Source organism: Chrysoperla carnea, chromosome 5, assembly GCF_905475395.1.
Source record: "Chrysoperla carnea chromosome 5, inChrCarn1.1, whole genome shotgun sequence".
Classification (NCBI taxonomy): Eukaryota; Metazoa; Arthropoda; class Insecta; order Neuroptera; family Chrysopidae; genus Chrysoperla; species Chrysoperla carnea.
In genome coordinates, this window is record NC_058341.1 from 53,277,615 (window position 1) to 53,298,721 (window position 21,107).

Consider the following 21,107-nt stretch of genomic DNA (forward strand, 5'->3'; position numbering starts at 1 on the left):
GCAATGATTACTTACTTTAATTCAAATCGTGTAATAATATTGTATATATGAATAAAAACATATTTAATTTTAATAAAATAATTGTTTCGAAGATTTTTTTTTTTTTTTGATAATTTGTTTTTAATTAATAAAATAATTAAATAATAAAATTAATTGATTGATTAATCATAATAATTAATTACATTTTTATATTTACAATGTGTTTATTTTATTAAATAAATTTGCACTTTAACTTCTTGGCTCTGAACTATGAATTGTTTTTAGTCCAGTCATCATGATACTTCTTATACGTAAAAATATCCAGCACGTAGAGGTATATTTCTTATAGCTTCATAAATATAGACAAAAATTCAGAATAAAGTTTTTCGATATCTGTCTTGGTTTTCGAAACATCGATAGATGAATAATTAAAGAAAATTTTCAATTTTCTATATTTTGAAAATTATGCTAGATATCGAAAAATTTTTTTTTACTTTTAGTCTTATATCGCCAAGTTATTAAACCTTAATTTACCATCAAAATTTAAAAATTTATTTTTTTAATTTGTGCCCCCATTATCTTGTTTGTACATCCTTAAGCTCTTCCTGTTGCGAACACCGCGCCAGATATTTTACTAATAATATTTAAAAATATTTTTTAATCATTTTTGTGGGGCTGTAATTTTAAGATTAAATATTTTAAGAAATAAAAAAGAGTCTAATTGTAATTTTTCAAAGAGAAATTAGGTTGCTTTACTAGCGAGCATCCAGCATTAAGTTAATGGAACCGCTTTCAGGTACAAGATGTACTTCATTTAATCCCGTAAAATCCAGTAAAATCAATCCAGTTAATGCATAAATCAATCCAGCTATGCATAATAGAGGCTAGAAATAAGAATAATGTAGACTGTAGGTATTTAAGTATTTATATTTATTATAATCAGTTGTCTATGAATATATCTGTCAAACTTATCTGTGTTATTTCGTATAATGATACCGATATTACGCCACCAAGTTGGATGCCCACGTTTTTGACAGTTTAAAAAAGGATTAAAATTTAATTTAAGTTTTTGGCAAGAAAGCGTGTGTATTTTTCCGAAATAAATTTTTTGTGGCTTTTTATTAGCAAAATCAACATTTTGAAGTACTTTTTCATTAATAGTAGACTGTAGAATACCCTATTACTTGTACCTTATTTTCAACTTTCATGATGAATTTTGTTATAACTTCATTAGTGTAGACGAAAAGTAAAAATAAAATTTTTCAATATCTGCCTTACTTTTCAAAATATCAAAAGCTAAATGATTTGAAAATTTGTTTCAATATTTTGAAAATTACTCCAGATTAATATATTTTTTTTAATTTGGGTCTCCACCGGCTAGTTTTGGAGAAATCTATAAAAACATATCATCCATCTATCGTTTTCCCATAAGACCAAAGTTAAATATGCCTACTTTTGAAGTCATTTATTAATTTTAATAATCGGACAACCACCCCCCAAAATAAAAATCGAGATTTTTTTGAAAATTAGAAAAAGAATTATCCCAAACTGAATTTTTGATGCGTTTCTATTGAAATCCTTTCTATTTCTATTCAAAATTTTGAATAAATTTCAAATCATTTTGAATCAAATTCTCATAAAATTCAAAATCAGAAATGTTGTTTCCAGTTGCATCCATTTTTGTTGCTGTAATTTAAAATTTGATTATTTTCAGCGTTCATTTACCTAACTAATATTAGAAGTAAAAATTGTTGTAGATAATAAAGACTATTAAAGAAACCTTGGTCAAGGATTTGTTTAGTCCATTTTCAAAATTATAAATTTTTTTTAAATATTTTGTTAATTTTTTTTTTGCTCGTTAAGTCGTAAATACCTTTTTTTTAAATGCATATTTCAATAGTTATACAAATATTTTACAATTTTAATTGTAATAAACTCCCGGAAGATTTTTTGCTTTAGTAACGCCAATAATGCGACTCAATTAAAATTCGTTTATAAAGTGTGTATTTTCAAAATTCAAATTTGATTTGATACAAAAGTTTTTACAGTTTTAATTTTAATTGTACGTTTTTATTTTAAAGATTACCTTTTTAACGACAATAATGCGTTTTTATATTCTATTAATTACAATCATATTTCAATTTGCTTCTGCAGAACTTAATGGTAGCAAATATTAAAAACTTTTTAACCAAAATATTATTTCCGAAAATTTCTGTTTTTCTTATTTTATAGAAAATGATTATTATAAGTTACCAAAATTATATGATATGGACGATTATAAATTATGTGAAATTAAAGGACAACCGTATCAGTATTGTATTTTTGAAATTAATTTAATTCCAATTTCCACAAATACGAGTTCAGTTTTGTGGAACTTAATTCAGGTTTGAATCTTAATAATTATACCTAATAATTCTTTATTTTAAAGTGAATTGCAGTATACTATATTTTATGTAGGAAAATAATGCCGATAAATTAAAATTTCGACGTGATGTGCTTGAAATGGGACGTTGTATACAAGTTGGAAACGAAACTGATCTTGAGTTTCATAAAAATATTTTCAAAGCAAAGTTTGAACAGGATGAGTTAAGTGTGTTGATGAAAAAAGTGCAATGTAAAAAGTTCGAGATAAAACCTTTCGATTATTTAGATATTACGGCAATGTAAGTATGTATACAAAATTTTAATAATTTATAAACTATAAAAACTTTAGAATAGTTGCCCAAAAAGTATCGTATTATTTTAGTGCCAAGAGTCAGGGGTGGGTAAACAAATTTTGCACCCCGTAGTTAGTTTTTAAATCCCCCGTAATACAAACTATTAATAAAGGTCTTTTTTCTTTATATTGCAGTTATTTAATTCTTATAACCTGTAAAATCGCGTTCGTTCATAGGAGCAGTTATCCGACTCGAGCTATCGTTGTTAAATAAGACGGTAGACGGATACATAAATCAAAAAAGAATTTTTCTAAATCACCAGAATAGATCGTTTATAACAATTGCTGTACTATTCTTGCCTCTTTTGAAGTTCAATCACAAGTCGAGTCTATAATTACTAGATAATACTAGATATACTGTCACTTTGAATGTTTCCCGACCAAATAATGAAGATGTAATGTCTTCGGCAGACTGTGAGCTTTCTCTTCCGTATCCTCTATATGTCCTTATCGTAATCTTTATCTATTGAGATTTCCAAGGCTTGCTGTTCATTTTAATTAAAATTTTCCCTTTTTGCAGAAATTATACGATTTAGACTGTCATCATACATTTGAATGACTGTCATACAAATACCAATATCAACAGACTGTAATTTTTTGAATAACTTACACAATTAATTTTATGTTTGTTTAAACTCTTGTACATGCGCGCCCCTTTATAATCTGCCTCTGCCAATGCTAAACGCCAAAATAACATGATTTCACGGAATGATGCCACTGCAGAAATTTTGCACGCATGCTAAGGGTAATAACAGCGAAAATAAGAAAAAAGATTTCCATTTAAGCTCTGAAAAATCATCCCCTGAACTATTTTTGTAAAATAAAGATTATCAAAGCTAATAAATGAGATCTCTAGAATATTTCGAAATAAATTTCGATTTTTGACCCAATTTCCTAGATCAATTTTTGTATTATATAAACACGTATTTCAAATACTTAGTTATATCAGTATGAATTAGCTATGCACATGCAGACCGTCACCAAATTAGGAACGAGTAACATACACATAAGAGTAATTATGGTTACCTAATCCATACTGATGATGACTATTTGGTAGTCGAAATACGTATTTGTATAATACAAAAATTGATCTAGGAAATTGTAGCAAAAGTCGAAATTAATTTTATTTTTGTATACACTAAAATAATTTATTTTTTCGTTTTAGTGTAATTTTAGGATTGATTTTCTTATCTGTGATAATTTCAACATTAATCGATAAAAATATGCCTGATTTAAGAAAAACTTCTTTTGGTAAGATATTCAATATTTTTAGTTATTAAAGATCCAAACAAACTGAGTGTCGACTCAAACCAAAATTTTTATTAATATCATTTGTGTTGTAGCCTTAAAATGTGTATTATGTTGGTCGTTAATAAAAAATGTGAAACAGTTAACAACCATAAAAAACTCTCGTGATTTTTGATGCGATGATACGATTTTTTATGATGTTTTTTGTAATGGCTGGACATGTAGGCTTTCTTTATTGTGTAATTCCATATAATAATAATAAATTTTTTGAAGAGGTAAGTTTTTAAGCCACCTATCAATCAAGGTCTCAGCTACAAGTCGTGACTTATGAATACTTAAGATACATCTTTAATTTCCCTATTAGTACCTACAGTTAGTCCTCAATAGCAGCTCCGATTTTGATGATTTTTTCTTTTTTTCAAAATAATTATTTTTGTATATTATTTAAAATCAGAAACATTTCAGATGAGGGAAATAATCTGGAGGGTTGAATAGGCAATAGGCAATGTCGAGACTTATATATCGACCACCAGCCTGAATCGCAAATTAATTAAAGTTTGAAATTTCGAGAATATATTGATTTTATACTGTAGGTGTTACATAAGAAAGGATTTTTCGAAATTCATGTTTCAGTTTCATTCAGTTCTCTGAAGGCCCCTAAAAATTTAACTGGTTAATTATAATATAATAATGGACAACTATGCCAAGTTTCATTAAATTGTGAATGCAATGTCTATTACCTATAGTACTACCTTAAACATATGTATTTCTAAAATCATAAATTTGAAGTACCACCCTTAGAAATTTTGTCAGAAATATCTGAAATTTTAATTTTACTTTGCAGTTATATATACATCCATTGATGAGTCTCGCCGTAAATGGTAATTTACTTATGCAATCGTTTTTCCTACTTAGTTCTTTTGTTTTATCGATATCAGTATTTAAACAAATGGAAAATAGAAAATTTTATTTTGGTTTTATATTTACATCAATTTTAAATCGCTATCTCAGGTACCTATTGTTAAAAATTTTAGCCGAATACGTTTAAATTAAGATCAATCCTAGAAAAAGGTCATTGTGAAGAAAAATGATTCTATTTTTTGCCCTAAAACAGTCAAAACTAGTTTTGGATACTTATTTGATTCAATAACTTATTTTCATATAACAAGACAAAAATATTTTAATTACTAAAATTAAAAAACAATTGATTTCAGATTGACTCCAATGTATGCATTTTTTATAATAATAAATGCTACATTAGTGTCACATTTTAGCAATGGTGGCCCATATTGGCACAAACAAATTGAATTACATCAGAAAAATTGTCGAAATGGATGGTGGCAATTAACATTTATCAATTATAAGAATATTTATCCAAGTGATATTGTACGTATTCAATTTCCGCAGTAGTGTAAGGAACAATTAGGTAAAAAATGTACCTTCTGCAACAACCCTAAATTCACCTTCGCTTACCTTTTTAACAGTCTCATTATCCGAAAAGTAAAACCTCCTTTATTCTTTAATACAAATATGGGAGTGTTAAAAAAATTTTTATAGTCAGCAAAAAAAAATTTTAGTCCCATGAAACGATAACAAATAAAACCCTTCTCGTGGGCAAAATTAAAGTGAATCTTGCGACAGTTAATGACGATTTGAACGTCATTTTCACTACAAACAGTCCAAACCACCATTAGTCTGTGTCCGAGTGTTGATGTTAATAAAAACGACTACTTTTAAATGATCACAACTCCGACAAATTATCAATATCTGCGACAAATTATCAAATTTTCAACCGCAATAGCTCGTTTGAAAACTTGTACTATCACTTTTAAAATTTATATCACCCCTTGCCGCTTTGCACGGAGGGTTGAAAGAGTGAGAAAAGTTACCCTTAATTTTATATAAGTTAAGAAGCAAAAGTAGCAAAATTTTAAAAATTATTTTACAAAAAATTTGTTACAAACATTCGAAAGCTGGTTTATTTTTCTTGAAAATGACTTTCCAAGCAAAATTGACACTTCCGAATTTAAAATCCTGTATGTTTTGAAATAATCATCTCAGTGATTTATTTCATTTCATTCCAAAACTTAAACTGCCTTCTTACATACACTGGCATATTGTTTTGCATAAACTTTGACCACTATCCCACTTTTCGTTTTTAAAACATTTCAAAAAACAGAATTTTTCCATTTTTTAGGCCCAAACTTTAACAATACTCGATCACAGATAAGTTAATAAGTAAGAAAACACAATACACGCTAGTAATTTTATTTATTAAACATTTTAATAAAAGCTTATTGCTTTCAAATTTGTTTGGAATGCGAATCCAAAAAGCTCGTACGATAACTTTTTGAAGTAAAAACTTCTTTTGGCTCGTTGAGCACTTTTTGGGTGTACAAAAATCATGGAACTCGCGTCATCGTCACCGTCAAGTCACCGTCAATTTTTTGGTGCGAAATCCTCAAAAACTTTTGTAGTGGACCGAATTGGTTTAGGTTCACAATTCGGTCCACTACAAAAGTTTTTGAAGGTTTCGCAACAAAAAATTACCGTCACCGTTATCGCGTGTGTTTGTGATTGAACTTTTCCTATACGGATGGGCCGAATTTGATGATGTGTGTTGAAATGGATACGAAGATGGTGATTTGATTCACAATTAGGTCCACTACAAATTGTATTTGAGGGTTCCGCACCAAAAAATTTAAATCCATGAAATAAATGGTGGAAACGCATATAAATAATATATTACATTGTATCTTACTATGCAAATGTATTTATTTGCTCTCCCACCATATTTATCTAGAACAGCTATTTGATTAGTATTGAAGTATTATTTATTATTATTTAGGTATTGTGAATAGGTATTTATTAGAGCTATATGCGAGCGGATCGGGTTCCATTGCTGTAGACTTCAACCAGGCCGAAGGCCAGTTATTCAAATGTTTTTAGTTTTCACTTCCGTCGGCAGTCCCCATTTCGAATGGTCTTAACTTTGTTGAAAAATTATTTTTAAAATTTTGGTACGCTTCTAAACTTTATAGAAAATTTAGGGATAATATTTCCCACACTTTCAACCATTCATACAAAGCATCAAGGGGTGATAAAAATTTGAGCAAAAGATTTAAAAATTAGAAAGTACATGTTTTCAAATTAGCTATTGCAGATCCAAATTCGATGATTTTTCGCAAAGATTGGTACAACTGTTTGAAATTTAAGTCAAATTTTACGTTAAAATTTTGTTCCTTTAATACTTTTTTTTTTAGTGTATGCCTCAAACGTGGTATTTAATAGCTGATACACAATTATATGTTGTAACAGTGTTGATATTAAGCTCAATATGGTTAATAAAAGGCCAAATTAAAACTATATTATCTACTTGCTTAATAATTTCAGTTTTAATACCCGGTGTTATTACATATATTTATAATTTGGGGCCAATGACTGCAAATTATCCACAGTAAGTTTTAGAAAAAATAACAATATATTCATCGAAAAGTTTTTTGATTCTTTTTTACCCGGCTGAGCAATGCAAAGGAGTGGTAATGTGTGTATTAGTCTATATATGGGTATCAGTGTGTTCATATATGGCACACTAGAGACCAAACGCGTGGGCCGATTTTGATAATTCAGACGTCAATCGATTTATCTTAGCCTTGAAAGTGCTACTGAAGATATGGCAATAATGAAAATTCAATATGGTGACCACCAAACGCCTTATTGTGAAAAAGCAAACAATAAAAGTTGGTGAACTATCACTGAATCACTTATTGAATAACTATTAAATAAACAAATTGATTGAAGTTTTCTTTGCATACTTATGATTAGAATAATAATTCTTTCAGGTCAATGAGAGAGTTTTTACTTGATAATCCTACGTATTGGCATACTTATTTTCAATCGTATACAAATGCAAGTGCCACAATTTATGGAATAATTTGTGGATATATTTATCATACAGGAGCATTGAAAAGTGATTTGGTTAAAAAATCATGGGTAACAATAATTTTTCATATGATCTATATAATAATTGACTACGTTAATTTTATTTAAGGCTCGTCTATACACATTTTTGATTGGCGTGTAATCATTAATTGATTGGCTTGAAACTTTATAATTTGCCCAAGAATCCTCTTAAATATTCATTGGTGGAAAAAACAAGTATATAGAAAAGCCTTTCGGTCTTTCCAGACAAAAATGGTTAAAGTTACAATTGAATTTAAATTAATTTCATTAATAGTTGTGATGGGCTGGTGTCATGCATGGTATGTGCATGAAGGAGATGCACTCAGCCTCTGAAATTGAAGAGCTGATAAATGAAATTATCAGCGGAAAGGTAGAAAACACATATATGGTATCACAATGGGCCTAAGTGTGTCTTTCGTGGACAACCAATATAACATAACCTAACCTAACCTACAATTGAATTTCAAGAACTGCGATTATACCCTTTACTCTATCGATTTGAAATTAGGATATGTTATAGGTATTAATATTCTTCCTGCGCTGGGTAGTTATTTTTCGAAAATTCTGTTAATTTTTCCAACTTTCGTTATTCACATCCAGGTATAGTGGAATAAGAAAAAGAACCTGGGTGTGAAAAATGAAAATTAGGAAAATTAACAGGAATTTCGAAAAATAAAAGTACCCATAGCAGGTAGAATATGAATACCTATAATATATCCAAATTTCCAATCGATAAAGTAAAGGGTCCCACCAATGAATATTATTTAAGAAGATTCTTAAGAAAATTATAAAGTTTCACGCCAATCAAGTAATGACTTTTTTCTTACGCTTTTATTCAATAAAAATCCTGTTCCATACCGTCCAGTATTATCTTCAGGTCCGCTGTATAATAAACTGAACTCTGGCTTAGCAATTCTCCCATTTTCTTTACACCGAACGTGTTTTTGCATTTCAGTTGCTACTTCTTTCATTTTTCCCCGTCGCTTCATCGTAAATAAATTTTATGTAGCAAGTTCTAGTCCGTTCCGTATTCCGGCAATCATATTCATATTTAAATTCCGAGATCTTTGCCGATTTATCATTCCACTTCGATGCTCATTGTTTGGCTTTGCAGCTATTCAATCCAGGTTCGTTTTCCAATTTTTTACAACAAGGCTATTTTCATTTTCAAATATACGATCCAATTACGTATACTATAAACACTCACCAAAATGTTAATTTTAGTTGCTGATAAATTTTTAACGTGATTCATAAACATGTAGGTTTATCGTATAGATACAGAGGTTAATCGTAGAATTTTTAACTTCAAATACGGCAATTTCAATGTGCATGCAGAACCATTATTTCATGAGCGAATCGATGAAACTCAATTTGGTTAAATGGCTTCTTGAATAAACAACTAAGGAGTTAAGAATATTATTCACTAATCATGTTTACATCCACGATTGTTTTTCAGTTTGATGGGTTCGTGTGATAGGGAAGTGTTAATGGACTACATTTTTTGCAAAAGTAAATAGTCTTATTGTTAAAATGCATTCATTTACTTGAAATCATTTTTAAATGTAAATGCCATGCCATATCACTGTATTGCTTTTATTTCAAACTAGCTGTGAACTACCCGCTTTGCTGGGCAACATCCCCACTTGCACCCTTCCCTCCACATTTCCTTGCGTGGGATAACAGTTTTGTAATGTTGTTACAAATTGTTGGCAAACTAATTATAATTAATTAATTAGTAATAAAGTATGCAACAATAATGTAAAATATCAAACTTTAAATCTGTCTGTGACGGTACATATTGTATTAAAAAGTTTACTCTGTCGGTGACTGTACTTTATTTTTTTTCAACTTTGTTATTTATTTTTTTGCAACTGTTAGTTCTAAAAATTGTCACCAGTCACCCGAACAGAGCTCAGTGCAATTTGAGTTAAAATAATTCTCTTTAAATTTTAAGCGTCATAAGGAAAACATCTTGGAATAATTAATTTAAATTATTTATTCCAAGATGGATACTTTTTTTTTAACACACCTTTAGTGTGTGGCAATAATTAAATTATTTTATTTTTATAATTTATTTAATTAATTCTTATCAAGAATTTATATTTTTGAATACGACAGTTTAAACATATATTTTTGTTAAATGTCGTTTATTGAAAACACACAATTATACAGAGTGTAAAAGGGACATTCTGTAATAATTTAAAAAATTGTGTAACTTTATATTATTTTCCTTTGTATGTTTTTTGTGGCGTTTAGAATTTTATTTGTGAGCACAATTCCTTATAAAATGTAATTTTATGGAATTGTATTCACTGTGATCACAAACTACATACAGGAAACTTTTTATTTTTATTATATATTTTATATATAAGTTAATTTTTTTTCTAAATTCATATCGAAGGATATTTTTCAAAACTTTGTATTTTGGTTTTAATTTCAACATGTAAAATTCATGTAAGTGTTAAAACAAGGCTGATGCCTTGTGAATTTATATTTTTCTTAAGTATGTATAGTCAAACATTTTTATTTTTTTTGAATTAATCAAATAAACAAACTTTATAGTTTATTTTATTTTAAACGTAGACTTTTTTTTTTATTTGTATTGTTAATACTTTCTGGGGGGTAATCGCCTTCGGCGTTATCTTTGGGCCTAGCACGCAGTTTGATCTGTTTCGGTTTTATTTTCAGACCGGGATGTTTCCCTTTAGTGACACTGTTTAATATTTCTTTTTTTTGATATGGTAAATATTAATCCGAGTGTTCTGGGGGTTGCGAGGAATTTTGGCTGAGGCTTACTTCTTGTTCTCGACGCAAGTCGAGAAACAATTAAGTATTTAAATTTAGGGAAGAGTAAAAATACGTTTCTTTTTTTTCTAATTACCTCACCAAAACATTAATTCCCGCAACACTTGGTAGCGAGAGCGTTAACTACCAATTTCGTTTACACTTGGTAGTAGAGCGTTAAATGGTAACTTCGAGATCTACGTTTACGCAACACTTGGTAGCGAGCGTATCACTTTGTTATCAGAGCTTCGAGATCTACGATTTTCGTACACTTGGTAGTGAGCGTAACACCTTTTAGTTTTTGCGTTATATCTGGTTACATTACTTTAAAAGGGAAATCTACGTTTAATTTTCTCTAAATTTTTTTTTTGACTAGTAAAGTTTTCTTGTATGTAGTTTGTGGAATCACGTAAGTTGAATATTTTCGTATATAAATTTGAAATTTTGAAAATTAAAAAAAAATTTTTTTACATAATATTGGATATTTATTAAAATAATATCTAATATTTTTTTTGGTATTTGTTCAAGGAATTGACATTATAAATCCAATTATATAACATTGACTAGTTTGAATTAATTAGATTTTGTTTTTGTTTTTTTTACACATTTTATGTAATCTTAAAATATATTGCTATTTTGATTACCTTTATTGGTCTACTATTTAAGTTGTAAATCCAAATTTTATTTCATAGTTTTTTTTTGTATGTTTCTTTATTGGCTATTTTTTAAAAAAAAAAAAAAACTTTTTTTTTTATTTACATGAATATTTATTTTGAAACAAGTTCATATTTCATCAAAATTAATTCAAACGTTTGTAATTTTTACTTTGTTGAACTTTACTAATTTCTTTTTTTTGTTTTCGTTTCGTTAATTTTTTTTTTGAGGAAATCAAATAAAAGGGAAAAATGTCGTCTGACGACGAAGATTTTCGTGGTTTTCCAAAACCTGTTAAAGACGAAAAATACAACAACAAAAGAATACAAACGGATTTTAATGTCGTTGACAAAGATGTTCAAGTATCAGTTCAACAAAAGGATGAGACAATACAATGTTTAATTGATCCGGTACCATCAACGTCGTATGATACGCAAGCGGCAAAATATATTCATGTGGATCATTTAACACACATTATTTCATCACTAAATACCAAGATAAGTAAAGAGAAATCTCAAGATTTTAAATTTAGATTTGAATCTCTTACAAATAACATTAAAAATTTAGATTTATTTGATACAAGTTCAATTATTAATTTTATTATTGAAACCAATAGTGTTGTTTCATTAAGTTTAGTTGATGAAAATTCTCTTATTAAATTTTTAATTACAAAATGTAATTCAAATACAAAACACTTTTGGTCAAAGCAAATTTCAAATAATAAAACTTGGACTTATATTTCAAACATTTTATTATCTGAGTATATATCTCCTGCACAATTGCAAATTGCAATTGATAGATACATTAGAAGAAGACAACTTCCAAATGAAAAGTTTTCTGATTTTGTAACTGATATTTTGAAATACTCGCAAATACTAATGCCTAAAGAGGACATTAAAATAGTTATACAAATTATATTTGCCCATGTTAATCAGAAAACCTTTAATTTGATTAAATTGCTTCCAATTCCTGAAACTTTAGTTTCCTTAAATTCTTTTGTAAGAAATTTACAAGAAATAATAACAAGAGAAAATGCATTTAATAAATTTAACTTGTATCAAAATAGAATACAGAATAGTTTTAATGATCAAAATTCTAGTTTGGTTAATATTGAACAAAATGTTCAAAATGTTCAAAATGTTCAAAATGTTCAAAATGTTCAAAATGTTAAGGATCTTAAGCCTGAAATTACAGGGCAAAATGATAAAAAAGCTTCTGTTCAGATAGCAAAATCAAATTTAAATAAAAGTAAATCTATATTTTGTGTTTATTGTAAACGATCAGGACACAAAATTCAACAATGTATAAAATTAGCCAATAGAGACACATCAAGTTCAAAAAACTTGAACCATGCCACACACTAGGTTCTTCAAAAAATGCATCTTCGATGCCCTTAATTTATGTTTCTGTGAACAATATTAAAATATTATCTCTTTTAGATTCGGGATCAACTATAAATGTGATTTCTAGAAAAATGTTTAGTAAATTAAAAATTAAGAAAGTTATTTATGAAGATGAAAAAATTACTGTTACATTACCGGGATCAAATTATGTAACTATGAAGAAGAAGGTTACGTTACACGTCAAGATTAGTAATTTCAGCTGGAATTTAGAATTTTACTTAATGGAAAAATCCATTTTTGATATGATTATTGGAGCACCGTCTCTCAACAAATGTGGTATGATATTAGATTTATATAATAACAAAGTATTTTTTAATTCATTTAGAAATATTGAAATTCCTTTTGAAAAAAATTGCACACAATTTTTCGTTAATATTATTTGTGAATTACCACTAAATTTGTCAGAAAAGGATAAAGAATTTATGGATTCATTATATAAAAAGTATAAGTCAGTATTTTCTGAAATTCCTGGGAGAGCAAAAAATTATGAATATCATATTAAACTTAAGGATGATACACCAGTTTATAAAACTGCATATTTTTTACCAAAAGATAAATCTTTACTCTTAAAGCAACATTTGGATGAGCTTTTGAAATTAAATATTATAGTTCCTAGCCAGTCTAGTTATGCATCTCCTGTGTTTTTTGTTAAAAAACAGGATGGTTTTCGCATGGTAGCTGACTATAGGTTCGTTAATAAAAAAATTGTGTTTGATCCGATTTCAAATGTATCGATCAATCACATATTTTCTAGTCTAGGAGGCGCAAAAGTGTTTTCTACCTTGGATATGTCAAAGAGCTACTACCAGTGTAGCTTGAGTAAAGAGAGCAGAGATATTACTGCTATTAATACGCAATGGGGACAATTTTCTTTTGTTTGTTGTCCGTTTGGACTTAATATTAGTTCCCAATGCTTATATCGTTTTCTAATTAAAGAATTTAACGATTTGTTGAATGTGTGTATCTTAATTTATTACGATGATATTATAGTTTTTTCAAGCTCGATTGATGATCATAAAATTCATTTAAACCAGGTATTAAGTAGATTTAAAAAACTTAATTTAACTTTAAATCCAAATAAAAATAAATTTTTTATGGCACGTCTAAAAATTCTTGGCCATATTATATCATCAGAAGGTAGACGTCCTAATCCTGACAAAATTAGTGCTATTTGTGACATGCCAATTCCAAAAAATATAAAGGAGTTGCAAAAATTTATCGGAATGGCAGCGTTTTTTGCTCGCTATATTGAGCATTTTAGTTCTATTGTTGCACCTTTGAATGAATTAAAAAAGAAAAATGTTCAATTTAAAATAACTGATGTACATGTCGAGGCTATTTCTAAATTAAAAAAAGCTTTAACGTCTGCACCAATTTTGAAATTTCCTATTTTTGACGATAAATATCCCTTTGTTGTGAGAACGGATGCGTCATCTGTTGGCCTAGGAGCCGTTTTATTGCAAAATATTAATGGGAATTTACACCCAATTGAATATTGTTCTAGAAAATTAAATCCCGCTGAAATGAGATATTCCGCTTATGAGTTAGAGCTTTTAGCTGTAATTTTTTCATTAAATACTTTTAGTGACTACCTTGTCGATAGACATTTTTTCTTAGAAACCGATAACAATGCTTTAGTGTATCTTTTTAATTCACCACAAAAATTTAACAAACTTTCGAGATGGATTTTGACACTGTCAAAATTCAATTTTACACCGAAACATATTAAGGGCATAGATAATACTGCAGCAGATTGTTTATCTAGATTGTTTTCGAATGGTAATTTCTCTACAAATAATTTTTTATTAAAAAATGATAATGGTAGTAATTATTCGGGTGAAGATCCATCTTTAGTTGACAATAATAATTTGGTCAAGGATGAATCTTTACAAAACGACCCGGTTTTTCTATTAAATACTTTAGTTACTGAACCTCAGGGTTTTCTTTCAATTAAGCTTGCACAAGAGAATTGTAATCAGTGTAAATTCATAATGGATCAATTAAAAAATGGCCATAATGTTAATAACTTTTCACTTAAGGACGGTCTTTTGCTGCGCGAAGTTGGACGGAATAAATTAAAACGAATAGTTCTACCAGATTCAATGCTTGAATATGTCATTAATTATTATCATAATTCTTTATATGGTCAGCATGGTGCTGTAACTAAAACTTATAGAGAAATTGCCAAAAGATTTTATCATAATTTATTATATAAAAAAGTTGTAGAATTTATTAAAAATTGTACAGTTTGTCAACAATTTAAACCTTATAATAAAAATACCAATGTGCACACAAAGTCAACGGTTCCCACTGGTATTTGGGATAAACTTTACATAGACTTTATCGGTCCTTTAATTCCATCTTTGGATGGTGGAATGAAATATATTTTAGTTATTCTTGATTCATTTAGTAAATTTGCTATTACATACTCTACACGTAGGGCAACAGCGGAAGTGGTTATTAAATTTCTTCATAAAACTTTTATGCAATTTGGTTACCCTGCATGTGTTGTTAGTGATAATGCCAAATGTTTTGTGGCCCAAAAATACAAAAATTTTTTATTCAATCATGGTGTTAGAGCAGCTTATATTTCAAGCTATCACGCATGTGCTAATATGTCAGAGAGATTAAATAGAAATTTAAAAATTAATATGGCGTGTATTATAAAGCAATATGCCTTGGAGCATAAAGCTTGGACTAAAGTTTTACCATATTTTACTTTTCAATATAACAATAGTTATCATACTTCTATTGGAACTTCTCCAGTCGAAATTTTTTTTAAACGACGTTTAAATAACACCTTGGATTTAGGGCTAGAAACTTATAATTATTTTACGGCAGATAAACCACCAACACATGAAGAGGTTAAACAAGCATTAGTTAAAATGAATCAAATTATAAATAAACGTAAAGGTAATACTGTAGATGTTAAATACAGGGTGGATCAGATAGTCTGTGTGAAGCTTCCTAAGTATCGTGCGACCTTTGATACTGACAGTAAATTTCAACCTAGATATTCAGGTCCAAAAAGAATTTTACGTTTTACTGGACCAGTGTCGGTCGAGCTTTTTGACGAGAATGATAATACTTTATCTCGTGTGCATGTTAGTCATCTGAAGCCCTATCAACCACAAATAGTGCAAAATTAATTTTTTTTTTCTCTCTCCGCTTTATTCTCTTTTTCTTTATTCTTCGAATTTTTTTAGGGCGGGGGAGTGTTACAAATTGTTGGCAAACTAATTATAATTAATTAATTAGTAATAAAGTATGCAACAATAATGTAAAATATCAAACTTTAAATCTGTCTGTGACGGTACATATTGTATTAAAAAGTTTACTCTGTCGGTGACTGTACTTTATTTTTTTTCAACTTTGTTATTTATTTTTTTGCAACTGTTAGTTCTAAAAATTGTCACCAGTCACCCGAACAGAGCTCAGTGCAATTTGAGTTAAAATAATTCTCTTTAAATTTTAAGCGTCATAAGGAAAACATCTTGGAATAATTAATTTAAATTATTTATTCCAAGATGGATACTTTTTTTTTAACACACCTTTAGTGTGTGGCAATAATTAAATTATTTTATTTTTATAATTTATTTAATTAATTCTTATCAAGAATTTATATTTTTGAATACGACAGTTTAAACATATATTTTTGTTAAATGTCGTTTATTGAAAACACACAATTATACAGAGTGTAAAAGGGACATTCTGTAATAATTTAAAAAATTGTGTAACTTTATATTATTTTCCTTTGTATGTTTTTTGTGGCGTTTAGAATTTTATTTGTGAGCACAATTCCTTATAAAATGTAATTTTATGGAATTGTATTCACTGTGATCACAAACTACATACAGGAAACTTTTTATTTTTATTATATATTTTATATATAAGTTAATTTTTTTTCTAAATTCATATCGAAGGATATTTTTCAAAACTTTGTATTTTGGTTTTAATTTCAACATGTAAAATTCATGTAAGTGTTAAAACAAGGCTGATGCCTTGTGAATTTATATTTTTCTTAAGTATGTATAGTCAAACATTTTTATTTTTTTTGAATTAATCAAATAAACAAACTTTATAGTTTATTTTATTTTAAACGTAGACTTTTTTTTTTATTTGTATTGTTAATACTTTCTGGGGGGTAATCGCCTTCGGCGTTATCTTTGGGCCTAGCACGCAGTTTGATCTGTTTCGGTTTTATTTTCAGACCGGGATGTTTCCCTTTAGTGACACTGTTTAATATTTCTTTTTTTTGATATGGTAAATATTAATCCGAGTGTTCTGGGGGTTGCGAGGAATTTTGGCTGAGGCTTACTTCTTGTTCTCGACGCAAGTCGAGAAACAATTAAGTATTTAAATTTAGGGAAGAGTAAAAATACGTTTCTTTTTTTTCTAATTACCTCACCAAAACATTAATTCCCGCAACAATGTACACGTCATGCTCTTTTATTTGATACCCCACTTAGGTATATTTGTAAATATTCGATAGTTCCTTCCCACTTTCTCGCTACACTTTTCTACCCTCCGAAGGTTAAAAGTAGATAAAAACAATAGATCTTTGAAGCTGGTTGTATATCGTGTCAATATTTGAGCTTAATCGATGCACAACTTTTTTAGTTTTTGAAGCATATCCCTTTCAACCCCTATTTCAACCCCTTACTCTACTATAATATGGATGTATTATACATAAAAACCTTCCTCTTAAATCACTCTATCTATTAAAAAACCGCATCAAAATCCGTTGCGTAGTTTCAAAAATTTAAGCGTACAAAGGGACATAGGGACATAGGGACAGAAAAAGCGACTTTGTTTTATAATATGTAGTGATTAAAAAATGTATAAACCCAATTTGATCACCCTATACATGAAATACTTTTAGGAATAATTTTAATCTAAAATTAAAGAGAGAAATTGTGTAAAATTAACCTGATTACTTGTTACTATTTTTACCCCATTACACGGATTTCGAAAAGTTCATTTTGAAAAAAAAATAGAAGGTCAATGATTTTAATTTAAAAAGAGTTTGTTCTAGTTTCGTCACCTAATGTTTTGGATGGTTTTCCTAAATGTGGCTGGATTCTTCATTTTTTGTACGATTTTAAATAACAATTTAATTGCATTACAATCCAATCGTATATTTGCAATCATATGGTCTGCAACTCATAAATTAATTTTTGTCAATGGAACAGCGGTATTATTGTGGGGTATGCATAATCGGAAAGAGTGTAAGTACATAATAACTGACCGATAGCACATCTTTAAAATTTTTATACAGGTTCAGTGGAAAATTATAGCCAAACGTTTTGATTCGTTTGAGCATAATATTTTCGATATTTCAATGATTCAAAGGATCAAGCAGTTTTCAAAGACATATACAGTGTGTTGCATTTAAGATGAAGCACCCTCATATTTTTGTTATTCATAAGAATATCGATTTGAAATTTGCATTTCATACAGGGTGATGGCAAAATTTCAAAACGATATTCTTATAAATAACGAAAATATGAGGGTATCTTCATCTTAAATGCGACACACTATATAAATTGAGTTTAACGCGAAATTTCTGAAAACATGGATTTTGTTTGAAGGGTAGATCAAAACTCTGCACAAAGTCCCAAGAACACTAGTTTTGGAATATTTGGGGATGGTCAAATTTTATACACACATGGCGCATATTGTTTCTAGTGGAAGCCAATTTGGTAGATGATGATTTGTGGTCAATATGTTTTTTTCCACCGTAAATAGACCTACACGAGAATAATGCTTCAAAAATGTAAAGAATTGCATCTTTTGTGTGAGTTCACACACATATAAGACTAATTGAAATTCAGTATTTGTCGTAATATTGGTGGCATACCCACCCCCCTCCTACCCTCCTTCCAGATTACGCTTTATTGAAGCCTGCCACGGTGCCCTTGGGACCAAAATCATATTCAAACACAAATGGCATTAAAGTAGCTTTCCAGTGAACCCACTATCTCTGCGTTGGATATTATTTAATTTCGATCTTTAAAGAAAGGATCGTTACTTCATTTTTAGATTGGATACGAAAAATTTTAGAGCTTAGAGTACTAATCGTGTTTGGACGATTGAGTTTTTGCTGTTATTTTGTACATTTTCAATTGTACATAATGCAAGATGCCATGAATTATTATCCAAGAAATTTCAATGGATACACTTTTGTAAGTACATGAAACACCTAGAAATTCTTATTTTCTTGTCGAAATTATTAATGTGAGAACATATTTACGCAACCTATGGAATCGAAGATCGAATTTCAATATTAACCGAGACATATTAAACCCCGATTTCTGAATGATTCAACCCATTAAAATAAAGTCTCCTAATAAATCTATCGCTCTTTAGTTCTTAATTATTAGAAATTTAACGTAAATAATAACAGTTCATATTTTTGCTTTTCAGATAGTTTCAATAATGGGTAAACTGACTATAGCATATTTATTTGGTTTTATATTATGCATGTGTGTAGAATATCCATTGAGTAATATATACAGATTAATTCGAGACTCAAAAAAAGTAGACAAAATACCAATGAAAGAAAATAACAATACTCAATTACCATTTATTGTTGAGGAGAAAGGTTCATCAAATATTGCAGTATAGGCAAACACTATTACTGTTGTGCTATAAAAATTGTATGAAAATAAAAAATTTTAAGTGGCTTTTTATTTCTTTTCTTCGTTACTTGAAGTATTTAAAAACAACTTCCAAATATAAATGCCTCAATTCCATTAATTCCACAGTTAAAACTGTGATTTACCCCGACCGCAGGCCAGAATTGTCATTTACAGCTCAGCAGTTATATAATAATATATAAGATTCATTCAAACGTAGGTCTAGAAAGATAAAAAAGGAAAGTTACTCGTATAAATGTCCAATCTACTACTTCAAAACAACAGTCAATCTAATTAATTATTATTTAGATCAAAATAAACTTACTTTTCCATTTGGCGTTGCTCTGCAAAAATTATCCAACCTTATTCCATTAGCAATATTTTTGAGTACATTTTGAATGAGTACACTTTGAATGAGTACTTTTCTTTAGAATTACTGAATAGAAAATCCAGAACTTGGTTAAAGATTGAGCCCAAGCTTTGAATAGACTTCTTGGAATATTTATATTGTTAATTGGTGTCTTGTTCAAATAACAATGCGCGTCGTGCGGACTTTTGTGCGGACACATACATTATCTATCTCTCACTAGCTACAGGAAAATATGCCCTTTTTTGAATGAATGATAAATGAATAACCCCAATGGCTGCATTTCACAATAAAGTAATTACAATAAATTTTGTATAAAGGATTAAATCTAGATCTTTATAAGAAGAAATAAATATCCATTTCTTTGGTATTATACCATGTATATGATATAATACCAGAGAAATATAGGTGTTCATAAAATCAATAAGTCTGGTCCGCTTTACCTTCCTTTTCCCTGTACATTAACAAAGATAAAAGTACTAAAATCTTTTGGGCAGTCAATATACATATATATCCGCATAAGCGATAAAGACATTAGCCTCTTTTTTCTGCCTAACCAAATGTACTAGAGCTGCTTGTTTAGGATACCTAATCGGGTTATTGAGTAAATAATCGTTTAGTGAATGTTAATAATACTGTGCAAAATTATTTCTATGGAGTTCAAATTATATAATTAGAAAATTTTGAACCTATTATAATAACTTTTAAATGTTAGGTACTCATTTTAAAATTTTCATTGTAGCTTTAGCATTAATTAACTGAAGATCATCCTTCTAAATTTAAATTTGTAGCATTTTGATATATCTCACAAACATTCTTAAGGGAGTGTAACTTTTAAATTTACACTTCATTTTGAATATAGTTCAAGCAAAGGTGGATTAGAAATTTTACACCCGTTGGAAGTTTCAAAAATAAGTAAACCCCCCCCCCTCCCGTAATAAAAATCTATCATTAATTAAAGAGAATTGAAAAAAATACACTCGAAAAAGGACTCGAACCCGAACTTCTTGGATTCATGCCAAGCGCCCTACCAATTGGGCCATTCGAGCTCTAGGAACAGAGTGCAATTTTACTCTGTTAAAAAAAATTTACTCTGAGAGTACAATTTTACTCTGCTCAGAGTACAAAATTACACTCTGTTCCTAGACCTCGAATGGCCCAATTAGTAGGGAGCTTGGCATGAAACCAAGAAGTCCGGGTTCGAGTCCTGGTACGAGTGTATTTTTTTCAATTGTCTTTAATTAAGATTACTAGACAAGACATTTGTCAATATTTATGCTGTATGTATCATATTAAAATCGTCAATTATAATCGAAAGACCATGATGTAAATAAATATCGTATACATGAAACATA

At 28.9% G+C, this 21,107-nt stretch overlaps 2 protein-coding genes across 2 annotated transcripts; both read left to right on the plus strand.

Moving 5' to 3' along the window:
• The first annotated feature begins 2,081 nt into the window (after positions 1-2,081).
• LOC123301229 lies at positions 2,082-4,118 on the plus strand. The gene is made up of 5 exons (XM_044883964.1): positions 2,082-2,142; positions 2,212-2,363; positions 2,437-2,642; positions 3,861-3,946; positions 4,039-4,118. The coding sequence occupies exons 1-5, from the start codon at positions 2,082-2,084 to the stop codon at positions 4,116-4,118; spliced, it is 585 nt and encodes a 194-aa protein (XP_044739899.1).
• Positions 4,119-5,167: 1,049 nt separating this feature from the next.
• On the plus strand, positions 5,168-19,374 carry LOC123301230 (O-acyltransferase like protein-like). The gene is made up of 6 exons (XM_044883965.1): positions 5,168-5,329; positions 7,207-7,400; positions 7,786-7,936; positions 17,783-17,975; positions 18,790-18,932; positions 19,174-19,374. The coding sequence occupies exons 1-6, from the start codon at positions 5,168-5,170 to the stop codon at positions 19,372-19,374; spliced, it is 1,044 nt and encodes a 347-aa protein (XP_044739900.1).
• The last annotated feature ends 1,733 nt before the right edge of the window (positions 19,375-21,107 follow it).

What these genes read in the sequence shown, in the direction of transcription:
- LOC123301229 (XM_044883964.1), top strand. Translation starts at nt 2,082, where the DNA reads ATGCGTTTTTATATTCTATTAATTACAATCATATTTCAATTTGCTTCT. An exon ending in TTTTGTGGAACTTAATTCAG is followed by an intron (nt 2,364 to 2,436) that starts GTTTGAATCTTA and finishes TATTTTATGTAG; the next exon opens with GAAAATAATGCCGATAAATT. An exon ending in TATTTAGATATTACGGCAAT is followed by an intron (nt 2,643 to 3,860) that starts GTAAGTATGTAT and finishes TTTTCGTTTTAG; the next exon opens with TGTAATTTTAGGATTGATTT.
- LOC123301230 (XM_044883965.1), top strand. Translation starts at nt 5,168, where the DNA reads ATGTATGCATTTTTTATAATAATAAATGCTACATTAGTGTCACATTTT. An exon ending in ATTTGGTTAAAAAATCATGG is followed by an intron (nt 7,937 to 17,782) that starts GTAACAATAATT and finishes AGTTTGTTCTAG; the next exon opens with TTTCGTCACCTAATGTTTTG. An exon ending in ATTTCAATGGATACACTTTT is followed by an intron (nt 18,933 to 19,173) that starts GTAAGTACATGA and finishes TTTGCTTTTCAG; the next exon opens with ATAGTTTCAATAATGGGTAA.